The following is an 18,815-nucleotide window of genomic DNA, read 5'->3' on the forward strand; positions in this document are numbered from 1 at the left end:
AAAGCTAAACCCCTGCTGAAACTAACTATCTGACTGAGAAGGAAGTAGTGTTTAGCTCTAGTCGACCGGTATATTATCAATGAAACTATAATTAAGTAATATTTCCCATCACATCTATTAATTTTTTTATAATGATGCATTTCATATCCATCTCCTGACCTTTTTGCAGGGCCTGCCCCACAGGTGTACCAACTTAAACAGTTGGCAAGATATAATTGTTGAATTGCCTCTAGCACATACATGTGTCTCTATTCACACTTTAACGTCTAGTAGTTTCATACAGTAACATCATATGAAAACATCAAAATGGCTATTTGTCTACATCTTGATCTGCATCCAGGGGCTTTTATTGTGAATGCAGAATATATTGGCACCGTTGTATTGTTTCTCTAAGCGAGGCTCTTAACAAACACAGACCTCACCCCGCACACCCAAGCTTGTTTTTTTCCGGGATGGGGGCGGGGTTACCCTGCGTCATCGCGGGGTGCCGCTTTAAAAGCGTCCCACCCGACAGTCCAAGACATCACGGAACAGAAACTCAAATTTCACTGTGACAATGACTGAACGCCACCGAAACTCTGACTATCTGCCGAACACTGAACAACACACCTGGTAAGACACACCCTATACTTCATTTAATAGGTTATCTGTGAGAAGTCTGTGAGAGTTTCTCCATGTTCCCACTGGAGCCGCTGCGTTCGGTTCATTGGCTCAGAGGTGACTCGTAGTTTGTTCCAGAGTTGTGGCGTGTTCCTCCCGTCCCTGGCAGAACTGTTCCGGAGCTGTCAGATGATGAAAACATTGTGTGAGGGCAGATTTCGTCCAAATTAACACACAGGAAACATGACAACAAGAGGACCACAATTCTAAAGACAAGTTAGTTTAACTATATAAATATATTAGTATTTACTAAGGCGGGGTAAAGCACATTCATTCTTTTTTAAGGATTTAAACACTGTATATATAAGTAAAATATGTGAATGCATCAGACACCACTGTTGACTTTTGATCTGTATTTATACGACTAGTGGCAATAAGGCAGTAGCCTTCTACTTCTCTGTTGCATCGTGTTTACGCTATCCGAATAATATAAACGCCTTTAATGTACACCTATATGGAACTAATCACATTTGAAAGTTTGTTAAACATACAGTACATAACAACAATCTTGCCATGAAAGAAAAAACATCCTCAAAGATACATGTTATCTGTAGGATATATTGTGTCTTCTGTGTTCATTGGAGCATCCACACCCATACTGACTGTCCTCATACAGCCATACTCACTCCCTGCATACAACACAACACAAGGTAAACTTGACTGTACTGTGTATTAAATGAACTGTAGAAATATGAGTATTCTGTATTGTTGGGTGTTAAAGTGGTGCTGAAAAGTTTCAAAGCTCTGTTACAGTTGCTAACACATTAGCACATTAAATCCAGTTACTGGTTGGACAGAACAGACAGGGAGGTTATTGCCAAGCAAACACAGGCAATTACATCATGAGGCTGCAGTGAGTAACACAGGCAGAGTGGGATAGGCAGGTGGTTACCCACCCCTTTCTGGAAGTAGGTTGAAGTTTCTAAGAGTGGTGCCCTGCCTGTGTGTGTGTGTTTCTCCCTGTGTGTCTTATCACATTGCACTAACTGTCCAAGCACTCAGCCACTGCCTGTCCGCAGGTCACTGTGGCCTCAGTGACAACAGAAGATTCGAGTTGATAACTAAAATGCTGTTATCATCATTAGCACAGTAATGGCACTGTCATTATTCTGCAACAGAAGTGGTCATGTTAGCTGTTACGGTGGGATCATATCAGTAGTTTCACAGCTACAGCAATTGTAGTGAGGCAGTTATAGATGTGGAGGGAATTGAAGCAGAAGCTGAGGTGTAACATTGCAAGAACCCCCATGTAAAAAGACAACTTTGCCTATTGACATCCTTGCATGTTTCTTAACTTAAATTTACACTTGAATGAAATAAAAAAAAAAAATTGTAGTTAATGGTTCTGCATTTGAACGTCGGGCCTTCCTGTGGGAGTTGGCATGTTCTCCCCATGCCTGCGTGGGTTCCCTCTGGGTTCCCCCCACAGTCCATAGATGTGCATGTTAAGGTTAATTGGTAACTCTAAATTGTATATAGGAATGAATATGACTGTGAATTGCTGTGTGGCTCTGCAGTAGACTGCCGGTGAGCCTGATGGATAAGCATCAGGACTGAGATGAAGTTGATACTGATCTAGAATTGAAAGTGAAAAGATGTTTTCAAATTTGTTAGCTATTTTCTGATCTTGATGGCTTGGCACCAGGACAAACCTACCTTACCTTGTGGCTTGACCCCAAACTTTGTGAAATAATTTATTATATTGCACAAAAATATTATTTTATTCATATTAACCTTATTATTATTATTATTATTATTATTATTATTATTGTATTCTTGATTCACAGAAGGAAACGTTTATGGAGTCTCCATGAGGATCAACATGTTTTGGATAAGCCTCTGAGAGTCTTTGTTTCAAGTTTGTTTTGTTTTTTTTTTTTTTTCCCCCTATCACAGTCAGCTCCAATAAACAGAGGTTGTTCAAAACCACCACCTTGATGTGATTTTGGACACAAAGGAACTTCAACAGAACTTTGAGGTTGAGCTGTTTAGTATTAAGGAGAATATTATTAATTCTTACTGAACAGAGTCATTTTACCTTATATTGATTACTTTAACATAAATGATTTTTAACTTTTGGGAAGTTGCCGCACAGAGATAAGGTTGCCAGAGACACTCATTGTGGTGGGATTCAGAGTGAATCCTAGACTCTTTGGGCTACAGGCTTGACTTTTGTATCTTATGCGATACTGAGGACCATGCTGTACCAAAAGAAATACTTCACAGAGGGCCTCATCCAGATGGCCATTCTGCTGAGTCTGTGTGGGGTGAAGGTTGATGTAGGACTGGAGTCCTACCTGTCTCGCTCCTGGCATGAGATGATCTTGGGTCCAACCTCGGCACTGACCCAGACACAATTTCACAACCTCCGCAACCGCCTGGAGGATGGCAATGGTCTACACCCCAAGAACATGGACCTGGATGGGTTTTTCATGGCAAGAAGGCTACTAGACTGGGTCCGCTCTCTGGACAGAGTTCAGGTAGAAAAACATGTTTTCATACAACACTTTCATTCAGATAGATTTAGATTTGCGAGATACAGCTGCTGTTATATTATAATGTTGCTGAGGCTTCAGGCCTCTGATAAATTAAAGGTTTGAGCATTCAAAGGATTCCAGGAAACCCTGTTGTCCTATTTATTCTTTATGCTAAGCTAAACTAATCATCTTTTGCCTACTGCTTCAACTTTAGCACCTAACTGTTGAAAATCCAATTACCTCAGAAGGGAATTTATCAGCCCTTAAATATTAAACTAATGTAAAATAAAAATGTTTCTTTTTGTCACACTTACATTCCTGCAGTTAAGGTGTTTAAAAGGCCCTAATGCCTCTGCTTTGTCATGATCCTATCTATACATTTCTCTGAAATTTGTCAAATGTTTAAAAGTTTCATATCTTGTGCCACAGGTTCCCCATGCAGAACTTGAGACATGGTTTGTTCAGACGGAGACAGATCCACTTCCCATGGAGGGTCCAGCCCAGCCCTCATTGCTGGAGCGAGCTCCTGTGGATCTAGAGAGAGACCAAAGTGCTCCATCTGTGGAATCCAGAGCTGTACTTGATAATGAGGTATAGCTTTTCATTCACACTATATTCAGGATCTATGACAGGATTTATGGTAGAGGGCCTTTCTTTTTTTTTTTTTTTTTTTAATAAAAAGTTCTTTGTCCCAGACTGGGATGAACATGGCTGAGTAAAACTGGTGTTCATATTCAGTCAAATTTCACTTAATTTATTTCAATTTCAACTTTGTTGACCAAAACAAACATTTGTCAGTCTACTGACTCACTGGTGGAGCCACATTCTAGTGGTCTTTTGTGGAACTGCTGTTCAGGAGTAGCCTATTTTTTGATTACACAGCCATACAATAATCATGCATTACACTACAAAACACTAAATACCCTAAAACTATCAGTGTAAAGAGCTATGGAGACTGGATACCTTGATTTTTTTTATTTATTTTTTTTTATGTGAAAATGTAAAAAAAAAAAATCAATGGTGGGGAAAATTGGGCTGTTTTTAACTGTATCCATGTCATGTGAGATGAGTCAGAGTTAGACGACTCATCAGAAAACTTGACCTCAGCATAGATTACCTCATCAGGGAAAAGAGGCAGTATAGAGAAATAACCTGTTGGCGGGAACACACCATCTATATAAACACACAGCCTGGAAATAATTTATTGATGGTTGTCTGCAGTGACTTCAGATTAATGTGAACAGACAAGAATAAGAACAAAAAGTTTCACACACAGAACGGAAAAAAACTCTTACACAAATACAGTCAGTTATCTTTTTAAAGCTTCTCTTGTCAATATTAAAAATACATTTGACAATGTTATTATTCATTTTTGGATTTTATCAGTGTCATTGCCAATGACAACTACCACACACTAATGAACAAGTTCCGTCATTTTACATGGAATCAGACACAGCAAACTATCACTCCAGACACTTCCAAACACAAAGGCCTGAAAACAGTCCCCTTTATAAATAACCTGAATCCTGCCCTTCACGTTCCTTACATACACACATACAGTACCATAGCTCCAGTGTCAACAAGAAAACTCTTTATCTGTGTGTGTGTGTGTGTGTGTGTGTGTGTACTTGCATCACACAAAGACAGACGTCAATAAATCAGACTTGTGTAAAAAATTAAAATTTTATGTTTTGGTTGATTTCTGAAGGAGGAATGTTTAAGTCATAAATTATAAAAATGTCATATCTGTATGATAAATCAAGGTACTTAGCTTGGGGCAGCAAGATCCAATAGTTCGCACAGCATGACGGTTCTGGGTTTGATTCCTGGTTCTGGGGTTTTTCCGTCTGGCGTTTGTATGCTCTCTATGTGCATGAACAGTTCCCTACAGGTACTTCAACCTCCTCCAACAGTCCAAAGACACAGTTAATTAATGACTTAAAAAACTGCCCATAGGTGTGAAGGTGAGTATGTTGGCCCTGTAATAGACAGGTGACCTGTACAGGGTGTACTCTTCCCTTGCTGAATGTCAGCCATGATTGGCTCCACCTGCCACCCACTGCCCTGACGGATAAGGGGTGCAGGATGGGTGGCTGGATAATTAGCTTGGATATGCATTTAGACTGGATTCAGCCGCAGTCTGGCTACGTCAAAAATTACCAAAGCCTGCTGACTAACATGTTATACTGTATTGTGTATATACACGACCAGTCTTTCTCATTCAAATGAATAGGTAAGCATGTCCAAACTGAAACTGAACTGTAAATCGGATATAAGATCAAATATACTTTCTTTTTTTTATTATTGGCCACTTGAAGAGTCAGAAAATTGACATTTGAACAATCCTGTCATTTCTTTTAGGGATTTATTCTTCTTTACTGATGGTATCCAGCGGTTACAGCTCACTCTGGTTGATGAGAGATGTCAGGGTCACCATGTGAGGGCAGTTCATCTTAACTTGAACTGACCATTCTAATGATAACTGCACCAAAGATCACCCTTACACCAGTCACTTATGTGTTTTGTTTATAGGAACTAAAACTACAGACACACAAACACATCCTCACAGGACATTATAAACTTGACATAGCACATAGAGATCTAAGTACATGGTGGGCTGCCACCCTCTCCCTCTCCAACTGAAGGTGAATATAAGTGTTTTTGAATTCCCCTTATGTATCAAATGACATTCATGCACACGCATACACACATACAGTCACAAGCGTGTACAAAACACTTAATAGCGTCCCCCTGGCCTTGTGACCAACTGGCTTGTTTTGAAACCTGATCACTGGTCCACTGCGTCCTGACACACATTTAAATTTTTCAGTTTTGCAATCCCTCCTGTTTACAGCATCCGCACACACATTCAAATGCAAAGAGGCAGAGGCATTTGTGTCAACAAATGTGCACAAATACACTCAGGTGCAAATGTATTCAGTAGCAGGACAGCAGCTGAAATCTTGCATGTGCCAAGAAATATCAGCTCCATAAAGTGAATTGATAAATAGAATGTGATCTGAGATTCATTTACATCCACTTAATCTTCCCTTTTTTTATCCTTTTTCACAAATTTTCAACATCACAAATGTGGATATAGTGTCCCACAGAGAAGCGTCTTTATTAAACACACCCATTGAATGTCAGCTGGAAACAGCTAATGACTCTTTGAATTTCATAAGAGTTTGAATCTCTTCTGGTTCCACCAATTTAAAATCAGCTCTTCATTTGCTGCTGATCAGACCGATTCAGTGTTCAGGAGAAAGGTTGGACTTTTCCACTCAAAAATCAGTTCCCAGGACACATTGTTCTTTTGTAGCTATTGTTAAATGAATGAGGACAGTCTTATTGTCTTGTTGTACAGTCTTATCGTATTGTATTTAATACCCTTACCTGACAATGTAAAACCAAAGTCCAGTTCTCGGTCATGAGGTCTTCAAAACCATTAGAAACAGTGCTGGAAATCTGCTGTGTGCGGCGTCTATCTCTGGTTTGAGCAGAAGCCATAACATTGTGCTATGTAAAGTGATGTTTATGTGTCTGCGCCTTCTTGTCAGTCCTGGAGTCCTTCTGCAGGTCTCTTTCATTTGTGCTGTTTTTAGGAGGTTCTCTATGCCAGCTAGAGAGTCATGACTTTGTTTTTATACATTTATTTATTCTGAAATTTCTGTCAGTAAAGACTGAGTCACTGAATCATCACCCATCTCTAACCCTAACCCTAACCCTAACCCTAACCCTTTCCACAGGACCTGAGGCTCCATCTGGCTTTGTCACTTTGATTTCATTTGTAGTTTTACGTATTCTTAGTTTAAATTGACCAATTTCTTTTACCATCACAATTGAAGCAAAAATGCTTCAATGAATTTCTGTGGTGAATAAATACTGTATTATAGGGATTATTAGGCTCATGAATTGAAAACTTTGTGCACGGTTACAGTACTGTATGTTCAGACCTACATATGCTTGCTTACTTGCCAGCAGGTCTCTGGGTTTGTCTGTAAGCTCCCAGCTATGTGAGAAAAAGGTTAAAGCTATTCTGAGCAAGGCTGTCTGTGGTAAAACGAGAGCCTTTACATTCTGTAAACAGAGACTGTTGGAAGCCAGATCAGTGCTACTATTCTACTGTTTTAGAAAGGCAACACATCACAAAGTGGTTTGATGCTCTTTATGTTAGATCTCTGAAAAGTATCCAAATAAAACCAAATACATACTGAGGAGCTGGTCTTTCTCCAGACCCAACCTAGTGTGTTAAACCAAAGCAAGGCTCAGTTATCTCTCTCACCTCATTATTTGTGATTTGTATCTCTGAAACCAGGAAGCAACACCAGGGAGTGGTGCTCTGGATGCGAGTGGAGAGGAAGAAGAGGATGAGGAGGCCAGAATGCATAGGAATTACTGGAGGACAGAGGGAGGGGGAAGACCAAGAGGTTCCTATGGCCATGGTAATGAAGACTTGACCCAGAATGAAGAAGAAGAACAGGTAAGATGTAACATTCATTTGGATGATAATCAAATGTCACAATTATTTTATGTACTTTCTGCTTTTAAGCTAATGGAATTTTGGAAGACACTTGGACTACTTTATTTTGAGTTAGCTGACATGTATGCTTTAATCAAGCATCGTTTCAGCTCCATGCTCTTCAATCTGCGTACAAAAGTGCAATGCTGTCCTCAGTGTATGTGAAAAGTTGCATGAGAGTTCAAGCTCTTACTACTTCTACATTGCTGTACACACACAGCTGTGTGTGGTTGTTTCTGAACCTTAAACAAAGCTATGAAGGAACGTAAATAATTACTAATACTCAGATGTTAATCACAGTGAGGCCTTAAGTGTTGTAAACATAAGTATTGTGCTGTTACTGTGTGTTTTTTATGAACACGTGACAGAATCCAAAGTTGTCACTTGTCTGTAATACAAAGTTGTTAGCTAATGAATTAGAATATGCAAGAATGCCAATAAAATGGCAACAGGAAGTGAGAAGACAGAGTTTTCACTTCATCTAAATGAGCATCTAATCCCTTACATCTAAACTGTGATACAGTGATACAGTATGAGAGAGTCTGGTTCTTTGGATCTAGCTCAGCAGAAAATAGTGGCTTACTGTAGGTGGTATGAGGAGAGTGATGTATATATGTGTGAGTGTTAACTTAGGTGATAAGAGCCTCTTTCATGCTTGAAATCAGAGCCTAATGCTTCATCTTTAAATGCTGGACCTCTGCCACCTCAGCAGAATCAGTAATTATGAATGACACAGTGTAGCAGCTAAGCCCCAGGGTGCACGTAATACCCGGAGTATGCTTGATACTTATAGCCATGCATGGGCATGTAAGAAGTGAGAGATTAAGTAAATACAGAAAATTGTCATCGGTCAGTACACTGCAGATAGATTTCATAATCTATGGCCTTTGGAGAGAACAAGAAATAGAGCAAGGTTGAAAGAAGCAACATTTGCATGCTTTAACACCTGCAACTGGAGAGTTGGTAGTGACAGTGAGTTTGAGTGGGCCACTATTTTGGACCACTCAGGATTAAAACAATTGCAGTGAAATTTTATACTTATTGCATGTTCAAGGTCCCCAGAGAATGAATCCTTATGTCTGTGGCTATCACCCAGACTTTCATTGTAATGATCAGGTTGCAAGATTAGTAACTATTGGGTGGGTTGCCATGAATCTGACCAGACATCACGTTCCCTGAGTGATTGGAACAAGACTATCGTGGTATAAACCTAATGATGGGCCTGCAGGAGATGTAAAGGGATCACCTGATCACTGGATTAGGATTTATTTTCTGAGCATCATCAGGCAAAAATGTTGTGATATCCATTCAACAGTTTTGAAAATTTTCAAATAATATCACCCCATCAGCACCCGAGAGAAAAGGTTGTGGATCACCAAGTTCATTGAGTGGAATATTTTCTCTGTGGTACATATATTTCACAAGTGTTGAGTGGAGCGATGGACTGACTGATCAACAGACAGATCAACTGCAATCCCTTCAAATATGTTGCCAGGCTAACACAAATATCAGGGGAGTCAACCAGCTGGTTAAACCTGGACATATTTCAAACTCAACTGTGTTTCTTTCTTTTCTATATTTTTTTCCTCTAATCCTGTCCGTCTCTTTTACCTCTTCCTCTATATTCAGACTTCCTTCTCCTTTCAGGAGTGTTTGAGGCTGTTGGCTGAAACCTTTCCCCTCACAGAGGAACAACAGGTATTACCAGAAGCATTCTCTTCAGTCCATTATTTTCTTCTTTGAACTTGGAACAGCACAAGGCATGTTTCTTCTTTTGTATTGCTCAGTTAAATGCGTTCAGTAGAAGAGGAGATGTGGTATGCCATCCACCAGATAGAGAGCCCATGCTGCTCCCCATCCTCCCAGCTGATAACCCTTCTGTGGATTTTGAGCTTCAGTGGCAGGACTTGCTTTCCATCATGGAGCCTGAGGTAACTTTGAAAGGCTTAGTTGAAATTTTATTCAGCAAAATTATAAGATGAGAAACCCAACATGAAATAAATCTTGATCAGCAGGGGATATTTCCTTTCCAGAACACAGTAGTTGACATGATGACATCATTTGACCACACTCAGGAGATCCAGGGGACTGCCCTGCAGAATGGTAATTTCATTAAAAAGTTTAGCTTCGATGTCATGGTCAGGCTTGATACTTTTCATAAACCCAACTATTCACCTTTAAAATGTATCCCTGATGTTTACTGGGATGTGACTTGTTCACACTTATAACCACATGCAATTGAGTTACTCATAGGTCATAGGAAGCCTCACTTCATTAACAATTTATAATTTGGACATGTGATAAGATTTAATCTTCATAATTACCAACTCCATCTTACTGAGAAACTGCAACATGGTTTTAAGAGCTTCAGAGTAAGGTAGACCTTAGGTTGAGAAAGTAGTGGCCAACAGTAGTGATCATTATGAGAAAATCAGAACCATAAATACTTTATTAATTCCCAGGGAAAATTGGGTTTGTTATAGGTGCTTCAACAACATCCAAACAGAAATATTAATAGGCATGTGTAGAGAATTGTGACATATCTTACAGATAGAATGTAACAATGTTTTGAAATCTAAATATGTAAAGCACAAAAATAGATTAATAGATTAATGTAAACATAAATAGATTATGGAAATGATAGGGTTAGGGTTAGAGTTAGCTAACCCTAACCCTAACCCACGTATAGCATATTGAGTTTTTCAGTTCAGACCATTCACAGAGTTCATGTTGGCACTCTGCCAGATAAACTTAAATATTGTCGGAAAAATGTCCAAATATATTCAGAAGTATGTCAAATATTCCAGTCTCCCTTATTTCCTCATCATTCCTTAAATGATGGTACCAAAAGCTCTGCTTCATATTGAAAATGTTGGCATTTCGTAAAAATTCACACTTTGTCTCTGCAGATGTGCTGAGCCAGTCATCAGTAGAGCCAGGCCTGCTTCCCCTCATCCCCAGTGCTGAATTGGAAGATGACAATTCAGCATTCAACACAAGGGACACTTTCAGAAACTCAAATGTGAACGGTTTACACAATGCTCTAGATCAAATGGATCTCTTGGGAGAGGATCTTGCAGATGATTTCAATATGGTGGAAGATGCAGACGACAGCTTCAGCACCTTCAACATGCTAGCACAAGAAAATATGGAAAGCAGTCAAGATTTACAGTATGATCGCCGCACTGGAGACCTCGCAAGCTTTGACGTCAATTTCCATTTAGGTGGATTAACACCTTTCAGTTCTGCCACATCTCTGGAGGATGGAGGAAGGAATAACATGAGCCCACAATCTCTGAGATCTCCTGCCACTGAATTTCTGGTTGATGAGGAGGATCTTGGGGATGAAGATGGTGTCCCTATTCAAATAGGTGACCTTCTAGAAGATACTGCCATCTTGGATGAGATGAGATTGTTGGACATTGTTCTGGAGGAAGGATTTAGCCCAGAGATGACAGCCAGACTGGAGGAGGAGGGCTACCTTGCCTGTGACACTAGGAAAGATGACGACCACTCAATCTCAGCACTTACAGAAGATGAGAGTCAACCAAGATTACTTCAGCAAGGTAATGAAATAAGAATAGATTTGACAAATTGTCTTTGTTCAGTTCAGGCCACACTAATGCTAAATCCAAGAATTTACCTTGACTTTTTCTTACTCCCTCTTCCCAGGAGGTGAGGAGGAGGCAGATTCTGACTCTGGTCTTTCTCTAGACTTCAGCCACAGCCCTGCTTCTCCATGTGCTTCAGAGGCCTCTTATTATTCCTCCTCCTCCTCCTCCTCTTCATACTCTTCTTCATCCTGTGCGTCAGCTGTGGAAAATCTGTTCTATGTCAAGGACAACGATGCAGAAGGTGGTGGACACAGTTCGCTTAAGGAAGTGGAAGTTGCAATAAAACAGGAGGAGCTGGAAGAGGAGGAAATGGGCGCAGTGGGTGGAGTGTTTCCTGAAGATGTGAAGAAATACTTGCCTGTCACCTCTGGTGGTCACAAGGTGTTAAATGGTTTTCCCTGGCTGGAGCATATCGACCATGATCACACTTACAACCAACCCTGGTCTTCTACAGCCTCTCCATCTCTCAACAAGATACCCATCAAACACACAAAGTCCCCCCGGCAGCATCACAGTCCCAGGCATTACCGTTGCTCCTCCTCCAGGCACATCTCTGACACTAAAATGTGGAGTCGAGATGAAAGGCGCGCTCGAGCCATGAAGATCCCTTTTACCAATGAGCTGATTGTTAATCTGCCAGTGGAGGAATTTAATGACTTGCTGACCAGTTGTCAGCTGAGTGAGGAGCAGCTCACCCTCATCAGGGACATCAGACGCCGGGGTAAGAACAAGATAGCTGCCCAGAACTGCAGAAAGAGGAAAATGAATGTTCTGTTGGGATTGGATGATGAAGTGTCTGGTTTGAGACGCCACCATTCTCGTCTGCTTCGAGAAAAGCAAGATGCCTTGAGGAATCTGCAGGAAATGAAACGCCGACTGAATGTCTTGCACGAGGAAGTCTTTTCCAGGCTGAGGGATGAAGACGGAAGACCACTGGATGCTAGAGAGTACCTGCTTTATTTTGGGGACAATGACAGTGTTGCTGTGGTCTCACATGAACATGAGGCATGGCTGACACGGACGGGAGAAAAGACAAGCAAGAAACAGAGAAACAAGAAGAAGTGAGGAGGTGGAAAAGCCACGAACGCTCTCACCTAAGCTTGAAACATTACAAAATGTAAAGAGTAAAGAGATTCCTATCAGGGAATAATGAGGGAAAACATGGGTTCTTTATTTGATGGTAAAGATGACAACAAAACACCATCAAACACCCAAACAGATGTTTTTACAAAAATTCATGGATGGCTGGAGGGAAAGTGAAGACGGAGGTTTCTTTGACGAGGGTGCAATTAAGATGGTCTTTACTCCCAAGTTGTGTTGCTCTCTGGTCTTCATTATAAACATTTTCTACACTGGGATAGGACTTGAAGTTAACTTATGTTGACACAACACTGAGGTTAGGGTTAGATGATGATGACTTGGGACCAGCTTTCACTCACATTAGCTGCTTAAGAAACTTGAAAATATTAAGTTCATCAAGCCATTAGGCTGATAGCAGGCTGGATCCTGGCTCTCTGCGAACTCATCCAGTCACTCGCACTTAAACTAAGAAGTATTGATGGTGTCAGTCAACTGACTTAAACAGTTTAGTCTGTATAAATTATGACACAATGTAGCATCATTTGTGTCTTCAGAGTACATGTAAGTATTAAAAGAACAGAATAAAATCAGTGCTGTAAGGCATGGCAGTGGATATTAGCTCTCTGAGAACAAGGTGGTTGTGGACTGTTAAATTTGATGCACAGAGCTTTGTCGAGCCCTTGGTGCTTCACATGTGGATTCACTACACGAAGCAGTCCTGACCATGGCCATTTTCTTTATGTTGGTTAACGTACTCTGATGAATGACTCCTTTTACCCCCCAAGTGCCTGTCCTCTTTCCTGTGTACTCAAAGCATGAGCACAGAGTTTACTTGTGGCTGTTAATGTGTTTTGTTTTTTTGAATGTATTTACAATGCATTTATTTGTTTGTGAGGCTGTGGATATCTTCATGTCTGTTTCTAACAAGGTGGGGGAAATGTGTGTCCTAAATGTAGCTGAAGGGTTGACTCATCCAGTACCTAAATGAGACTCTTGTGAAGTCTGTAATGCACAGGATAGTACTAGATATTAAGCTCTTAATGTTTGAAGAGTGTATGTGGAATGCCATAAATGTATCTTCGAACTGACAGGGATTTGGCCAGAATCAAAGCTAGTTTGTGAATAATTTGAGCCTTTGCTGATCATTCACAAAACTCAGTGAGATGAAAGAAACAGCAGCAATTTGAGATTAGAACTTTAACTCAAAAGATGAGATGAAGTTGTGCCATTAATGAAATTTACTAAATGTATATTTTCTCAGGAAAGAACAGCCAGGAACACATGCACTTCAACAGGCTCCTTAAATTTGTTGTTGGACTTCTTTTCCAGGCAACAAAGTATCATTAGATACACAGGAACTGAAAGATAGTTTTCAATTTATGAAGACATGCACGTCTGTCAGTCTCACTGATGAATTGTTGTTGTTCTTATTCAGTGTTACTAAATAATACTTTTTAATCATGGTTGTTTGGTATTCAAAGACTGGACCTCATCTTTTGCATGATTAAAAACTTCTCTTGGCATCAGCTGAGCTGGGCCTCTCGTCTTTATATGCAGAAATCAAGGTCTTTTGTCAGTTATATTTACTGGGTGTAACGGTTTCAAGTGAGTGAGGGATTGTGGGTATTGTAGTGACGGTGGACCCAATTGAATGTTAGCTGCTATAATAAAAATAGAGTACACTCCGGGTTGTATGCATTCAAGTTACATTTAAAACTGATCACATGTTGATTTCATCACGTGATATTATTTGACTTATTTTGAAAAGACATTTGTTGCACAGACAAAAAGGCAACACAGAGACCCACAGAATTGAAAACGATCACATATCTAATGGAGGCTCTCATAGCTGTGTTGCTTATATCGTCTTTTGAGCGCCAGTCAAACAAAAAGGACAGCAGGCACGACATGACAAATAGTTATGAAAACAAAGAACCTTTATTGTCCAAAACAGACAATCAAAGGAGGATCAGCCATGACAGTGACACTCAGAAAGAAACCAATACACAAGCAACAAGACAACACAAGCTAATCTCCTAAATACAGAGAAAGGTTCATGAGACAAGATAAAATTTCTAAAAAGCAGACCCAGGTACAGCTAATTAAATCCCTTACCTGCCAGTGGACTTCAGGAGTAACAGGAGTTACAGACGTGTAAAACTTTGCGGTCATAATGGATGTACACAGTCAAGAAAGAAGCGTGTCCCACAGACCAGAACACTTGGGCAAGACTCTGAATGAAAGGTTTACTTGTGTGAAAACAGATTAGTAGAGAAAAGGAACGTTAGACCAAGGATGGAGCTGCTTTAAGCTTAGGAAGTGGCACAGCTACTTTACAGTCATACATTTGACTTAAATAGCTGGAAACTATATTTACAGCCGAGTCAAAAAGCAAAAAATAAGAAATGCTGTCAGTCAAGTATACATGCATCTCCTCTTGGCCTTACTGTTGGAGGTATAGTCAGAACTTTGATGCTTACTTTCTCTGTGGTTGCTTGTGGACTGCATTCACAACGTCAACATTTTATGAAAGGTAAATATTTCAAAAATACCAATGAGGGGTAGTGACGTAAGGCAAGTGGAGCCCAAACAAAAACGCTGGTAATAGAAAAATATCTTCAGATTACAACTTCCCTCCAGTTCAGCTCTCAAAGCAGCAGCAGGCCATCAAAAGACATACTGTTCAGAGAAAAGAGATTTGAGCTAGCTAACCCAGGTCCACTCACAGAGGAAGCTACAATATTAGCTTTAATACAATATACCTGGAAATAAGCACAGCCGGGCAACCCTCAACACACAAAATGTTGGGGGACTTTAGACTTAGGGGAAAAACACCAGAGTAAGACTTCTCATATCAAGTGATTATGTTAATCATGCTGAATTCAAAAGTCCTAACCTGTTTTATTTCTGCAGATATGAAACATGTTGAACACAAGATTACCTGCTTGTAACTACTAAAACTGTGCCGAATGATCATGTCTTGAGTATTGCCTGGCAAACACAAGCTAAAATAATACAGCTTAGAGACACACATGCCGGAGTGTGTGGAAAAGGTTAAAAACAAGGACATGGAAATGAAGACTTTCCAACATATTTTCAATTGTCTCCTGTAGCAGTAAAAAAAAAAGAAAGAAAAAAAAAAAGTTGTTTTTTCACAGAGCACAGACAAATGTAACCACAGCTGACAGTTCTTAACAGTCCCACAGTCCTGAACAACACTGTCCCTGCAGCTACAGGAGGAATGAGATGTTCATGATCTGCTGTCACAGCTTGTTACGGTGCCTCAATGATAGATGTATCTGGTGGATAAAATGGAGAAGCCAACTCCAATTAGAGTCTGACTGACAGTTTTGAGGGTGATCATCTGATTCATTTTTATTCACACAACAGAATCGTGGCACTGTTTTAAAACATGTCTTCTCATTCATCTGCAGGATAACATAGATGAAGGTACTTATGTGCAGCAGTTAGTATTGTCCTGGCTGGTTTATCAGTGTTAAAATTTTTTTCTCCCCCTGCCAATCTGATTAAGTTAAAAGCAGTGCCCACTCCTGTGTTTCAGTCAGAATGATCATCAGATAGATCTGCACCCCCCCCCATCTTAAACAGCCAAAGGGCATGTGAGCTTCCTGGTTTGACATCAGCTTAGGAGCACTCCTCCTAACTCTTTGAACTGTTTTATCTCTTCACCTGAATTCAGACAGCATCAGATTGCCACTTGGTGGAAACGGCGCAGGCCTAGCTGCAACTGCCCAGGGTGCGAAGGGTAACCAACCAGCTTCACACGCATTCAGTGACATAACTGGAGAAGCACAGTAGATGCGAATCAACATTAACCCTGTCTCTGCTCTGTTCAGCTGATTTAATCTTGTTAAATATTTATGTTTCTCCACCACTGAGACAGGAGACAGCATTCTGTGAGAGAGGCAATGAAGAAACTGAACTCAAGTGCTAAAAACAGTCTGTTTCTCAAGAAGAACATCTCAATTCACAGCCTAATATCAAGAAAGCAAATTATGTGTTGCACAAAATATGGCAGAGTGACATTTTTACATTCAAAGAGGATGGGTGTGAGTGAACTTTGAAACGTACTGTAGGCTGATAAAGTACTGACCGGTTTGTCAATTATTACTAAACAAATATTAATACAAAAGCAGACAGGAATGAAAGAACACTGGCTGGTTGGCTGCCACATCAGCTGGTAGGACAACTATCAGCTCAAAGCTGTGGGTTCTGTTCATGTAGACTGTGACCCCATTCCCTCCTCATCAATCTGTCCATGTCCGGGCTTTAGGTTTCAAATGAAGAACATTACGTCCATGATTATGAGAACCCAGGTGGCACAAAGAGTATGGATACTGAAAGAGACAATTGGTTCCTGTCCTTTCTTTCCCTTTCAAAAGAGGTTCCCTCCAGTGTATCCTGACAAAACAGGAAGAGATGTTTGTCCTCACCAAACCAACAGAACTTGTCACCCACTTATCAGCTTATCTTTGATGGAGATGAGATTTCTGGTCCAGGGTCTGTGATTGGGAGTAGAGACAAACTTGCCAGCCATGGACAAACATTCTGCTTGCTGCTAACTCAAATACACGTGTTAAAGAGGTAGCTTGACAGCTCATGTTGTATTCCTGTATTTCCAAAACCAAGCACTTGTCATCAACTGTAGTCAACTTGTCATTTCACTGAATTGATTTCAGTATTCAGAGAGGAGGAATACTAGCAGAACAAAGGCACTGACTCCCATCAAGTGACATGGTCTTGGTGAGGGAAAACAGACAAGTGAGAGACTACGTATCAACATACCTCTTTACATTTTTTTTTTTTTTTTTTTTTACATTTTCAGTCAAGACACAAATGGGAGCATCTTTTGAGGGAAGCCACATACCTCCTTCCAGGGCAGGAAAACAAACTTCTTTTTCACTCTGTCAGTTAACTGTTTTGGTTTTTTATTTTTTCAACTTCCTCTGCCAAAGTGGCTGCTAGAGTCACCTATCTTAGACAACAGTTGACGAGCATGTATTTGATTCCCCACCCAACACCTCCACACTCCACCACTACCTCCTCCACTCATCTAGTCCTTTTTCTCCTCCTCTTTCTTTTCCTCCTCTTCTGTGGGGTATGAGTGCCAGGTGAGGCGTTCCTCGTAGAAAGAGATGACCACCTGGGGGCATTTCACGTTTGCTTCCTTGGCTGGGACGAGGTCGGCTTCATCTGAGTTCTTCCTGTTAAATTTGATTCAAGAGAATAGAATAATGAGAGAAAAAAGGCAACAGAGAAACTTACAAAATGAAATTACTATTTTGAAATTTTATATTTCCTAATAATTTCCTATAGTCAGAGTATTGGTTGGCACAAGCTGCAACTTCACAATGAAAGTGACCATTGCCTTGAACATGAGCCGGGTGTGCTGGAGTAATCCATATGTCACCAAAAATGAAATATTGTAGGATGAATTTGTGGCAACACTAATGTGCTAAATTACAATGGATTGTACAGATGCCCCTAAAAAAAGACGTAGCTGTGTATGTATGACAGAGGACAAAATGAGACAGAGCAGGGGTGGGCAATTATTTTTTCCATGGGGCCACATGAGAACCAGAAAATATTTTGGTGGGCCAGACCAAAAGGTAGAACTAAATTCTACAAAATATTAATTGTATTTCTTTATTAAAAAAAAGCTGTAAATTGCATTTTTTGATATGTTGGTAAGACTGGTAAGAGTATATATTATGAGCAATACGATCATTTTCAGTCAAATTCACCCCAAAATGCATTTTGAGTTTCATATATTGCTGGAAAGAGGTTCTTAGCTTTCTAAAGACATCATACTATAAAAATATTGATAACAGATAATATGGTCTCTGCAAACCAAACACACTGCTTTAACTCTGACTTCAGCAAGTAAATACCTGGCAGTCCATGTTTTGTTGAAAGCCCTGCATTCGGCATCTACCTTTCTTTTTTTTTTTAGTGGACATTTTGTGGGCTAAAGTTGTCGAGTGTCCTTGCGACAACATCAATACAGTAACGCGCATTGCCTTATGTACCTGTACGTGCCGTAAATGAAAACACAACTTCAAAATAAACAAACAAACAAATAAATAAATAACAATGCAAATTCAGTCCATGTATGAGGTAAAATAAGAAAATATGTTTATTTTGTAATTTATTAACCTTATGCGGGCTGGTTAGAGTCAACCATAGGGCAGCATGCAGCCTGCAAGCCGTGAAATGCCCAGGTCTGCTTTAGAGTCTTTAGGTGAGCGCTGTAATAATCTTATCTTATTTTTAATAAAGCAGGTCTTTTATAGCCTGATGTTAAGAGGCTTAAATAAGGCTGAATTAGTTTTCATATTTTAAAGCCATAATTACACACATTCAGTTTTAAAAGCTAATTGTAATTTTGGTTTTAGCTGACTTAATTTATTTGCACCTTTTTGTCACAACTCCTAAAACAGAGTT

At 40.0% G+C, this 18,815-nt stretch overlaps 1 protein-coding gene across 5 annotated transcripts; it reads left to right on the forward strand.

Moving 5' to 3' along the window:
* The first annotated feature begins 537 nt into the window (after positions 1–537).
* nfe2l1a (nfe2 like bZIP transcription factor 1a) lies at positions 538–13,938 on the forward strand. Of its 5 annotated transcripts, none has more exons than XM_029509413.1 (9): positions 538–612; positions 2,448–3,140; positions 3,567–3,728; positions 7,453–7,617; positions 9,286–9,354; positions 9,444–9,587; positions 9,669–9,759; positions 10,566–11,222; positions 11,329–13,938. In XM_029509413.1, the coding sequence occupies exons 2-9, from the start codon at positions 2,859–2,861 to the stop codon at positions 12,333–12,335; spliced, it is 2,577 nt and encodes an 858-aa protein (XP_029365273.1). In that variant the 5' UTR covers positions 538–612; positions 2,448–2,858; the 3' UTR covers positions 12,336–13,938. The 5 variants fall into 5 exon arrangements, with proteins under 5 accessions (XP_029365273.1, XP_029365277.1, XP_029365276.1 ...); XM_029509417.1 differs by having other exon boundaries at positions 9,690–9,759; XM_029509416.1 differs by having other exon boundaries at positions 9,304–9,354.
* Positions 13,939–18,815: the final 4,877 nt, after the last annotated feature.

This window comes from Echeneis naucrates, chromosome 8 (assembly GCF_900963305.1).
Source record: "Echeneis naucrates chromosome 8, fEcheNa1.1, whole genome shotgun sequence".
Lineage (NCBI taxonomy): Eukaryota > Metazoa > Chordata > Actinopteri > Carangiformes > Echeneidae > Echeneis > Echeneis naucrates.

Excerpts from the sequence above, each read along its gene's own strand:
- nfe2l1a (XM_029509413.1), top strand. The coding sequence starts at position 2,859 with ATGCTGTACCAAAAGAAATACTTCACAGAGGGCCTCATCCAGATGGCC. Across the intron at positions 7,618-9,285 it reads AGAATGAAGAAGAAGAACAG|ACTTCCTTCTCCTTTCAGGA; the intron begins GTAAGATGTAAC and ends CTCTATATTCAG. Across the intron at positions 9,588-9,668 it reads TTTCCATCATGGAGCCTGAG|CAGGGGATATTTCCTTTCCA; the intron begins GTAACTTTGAAA and ends AATCTTGATCAG.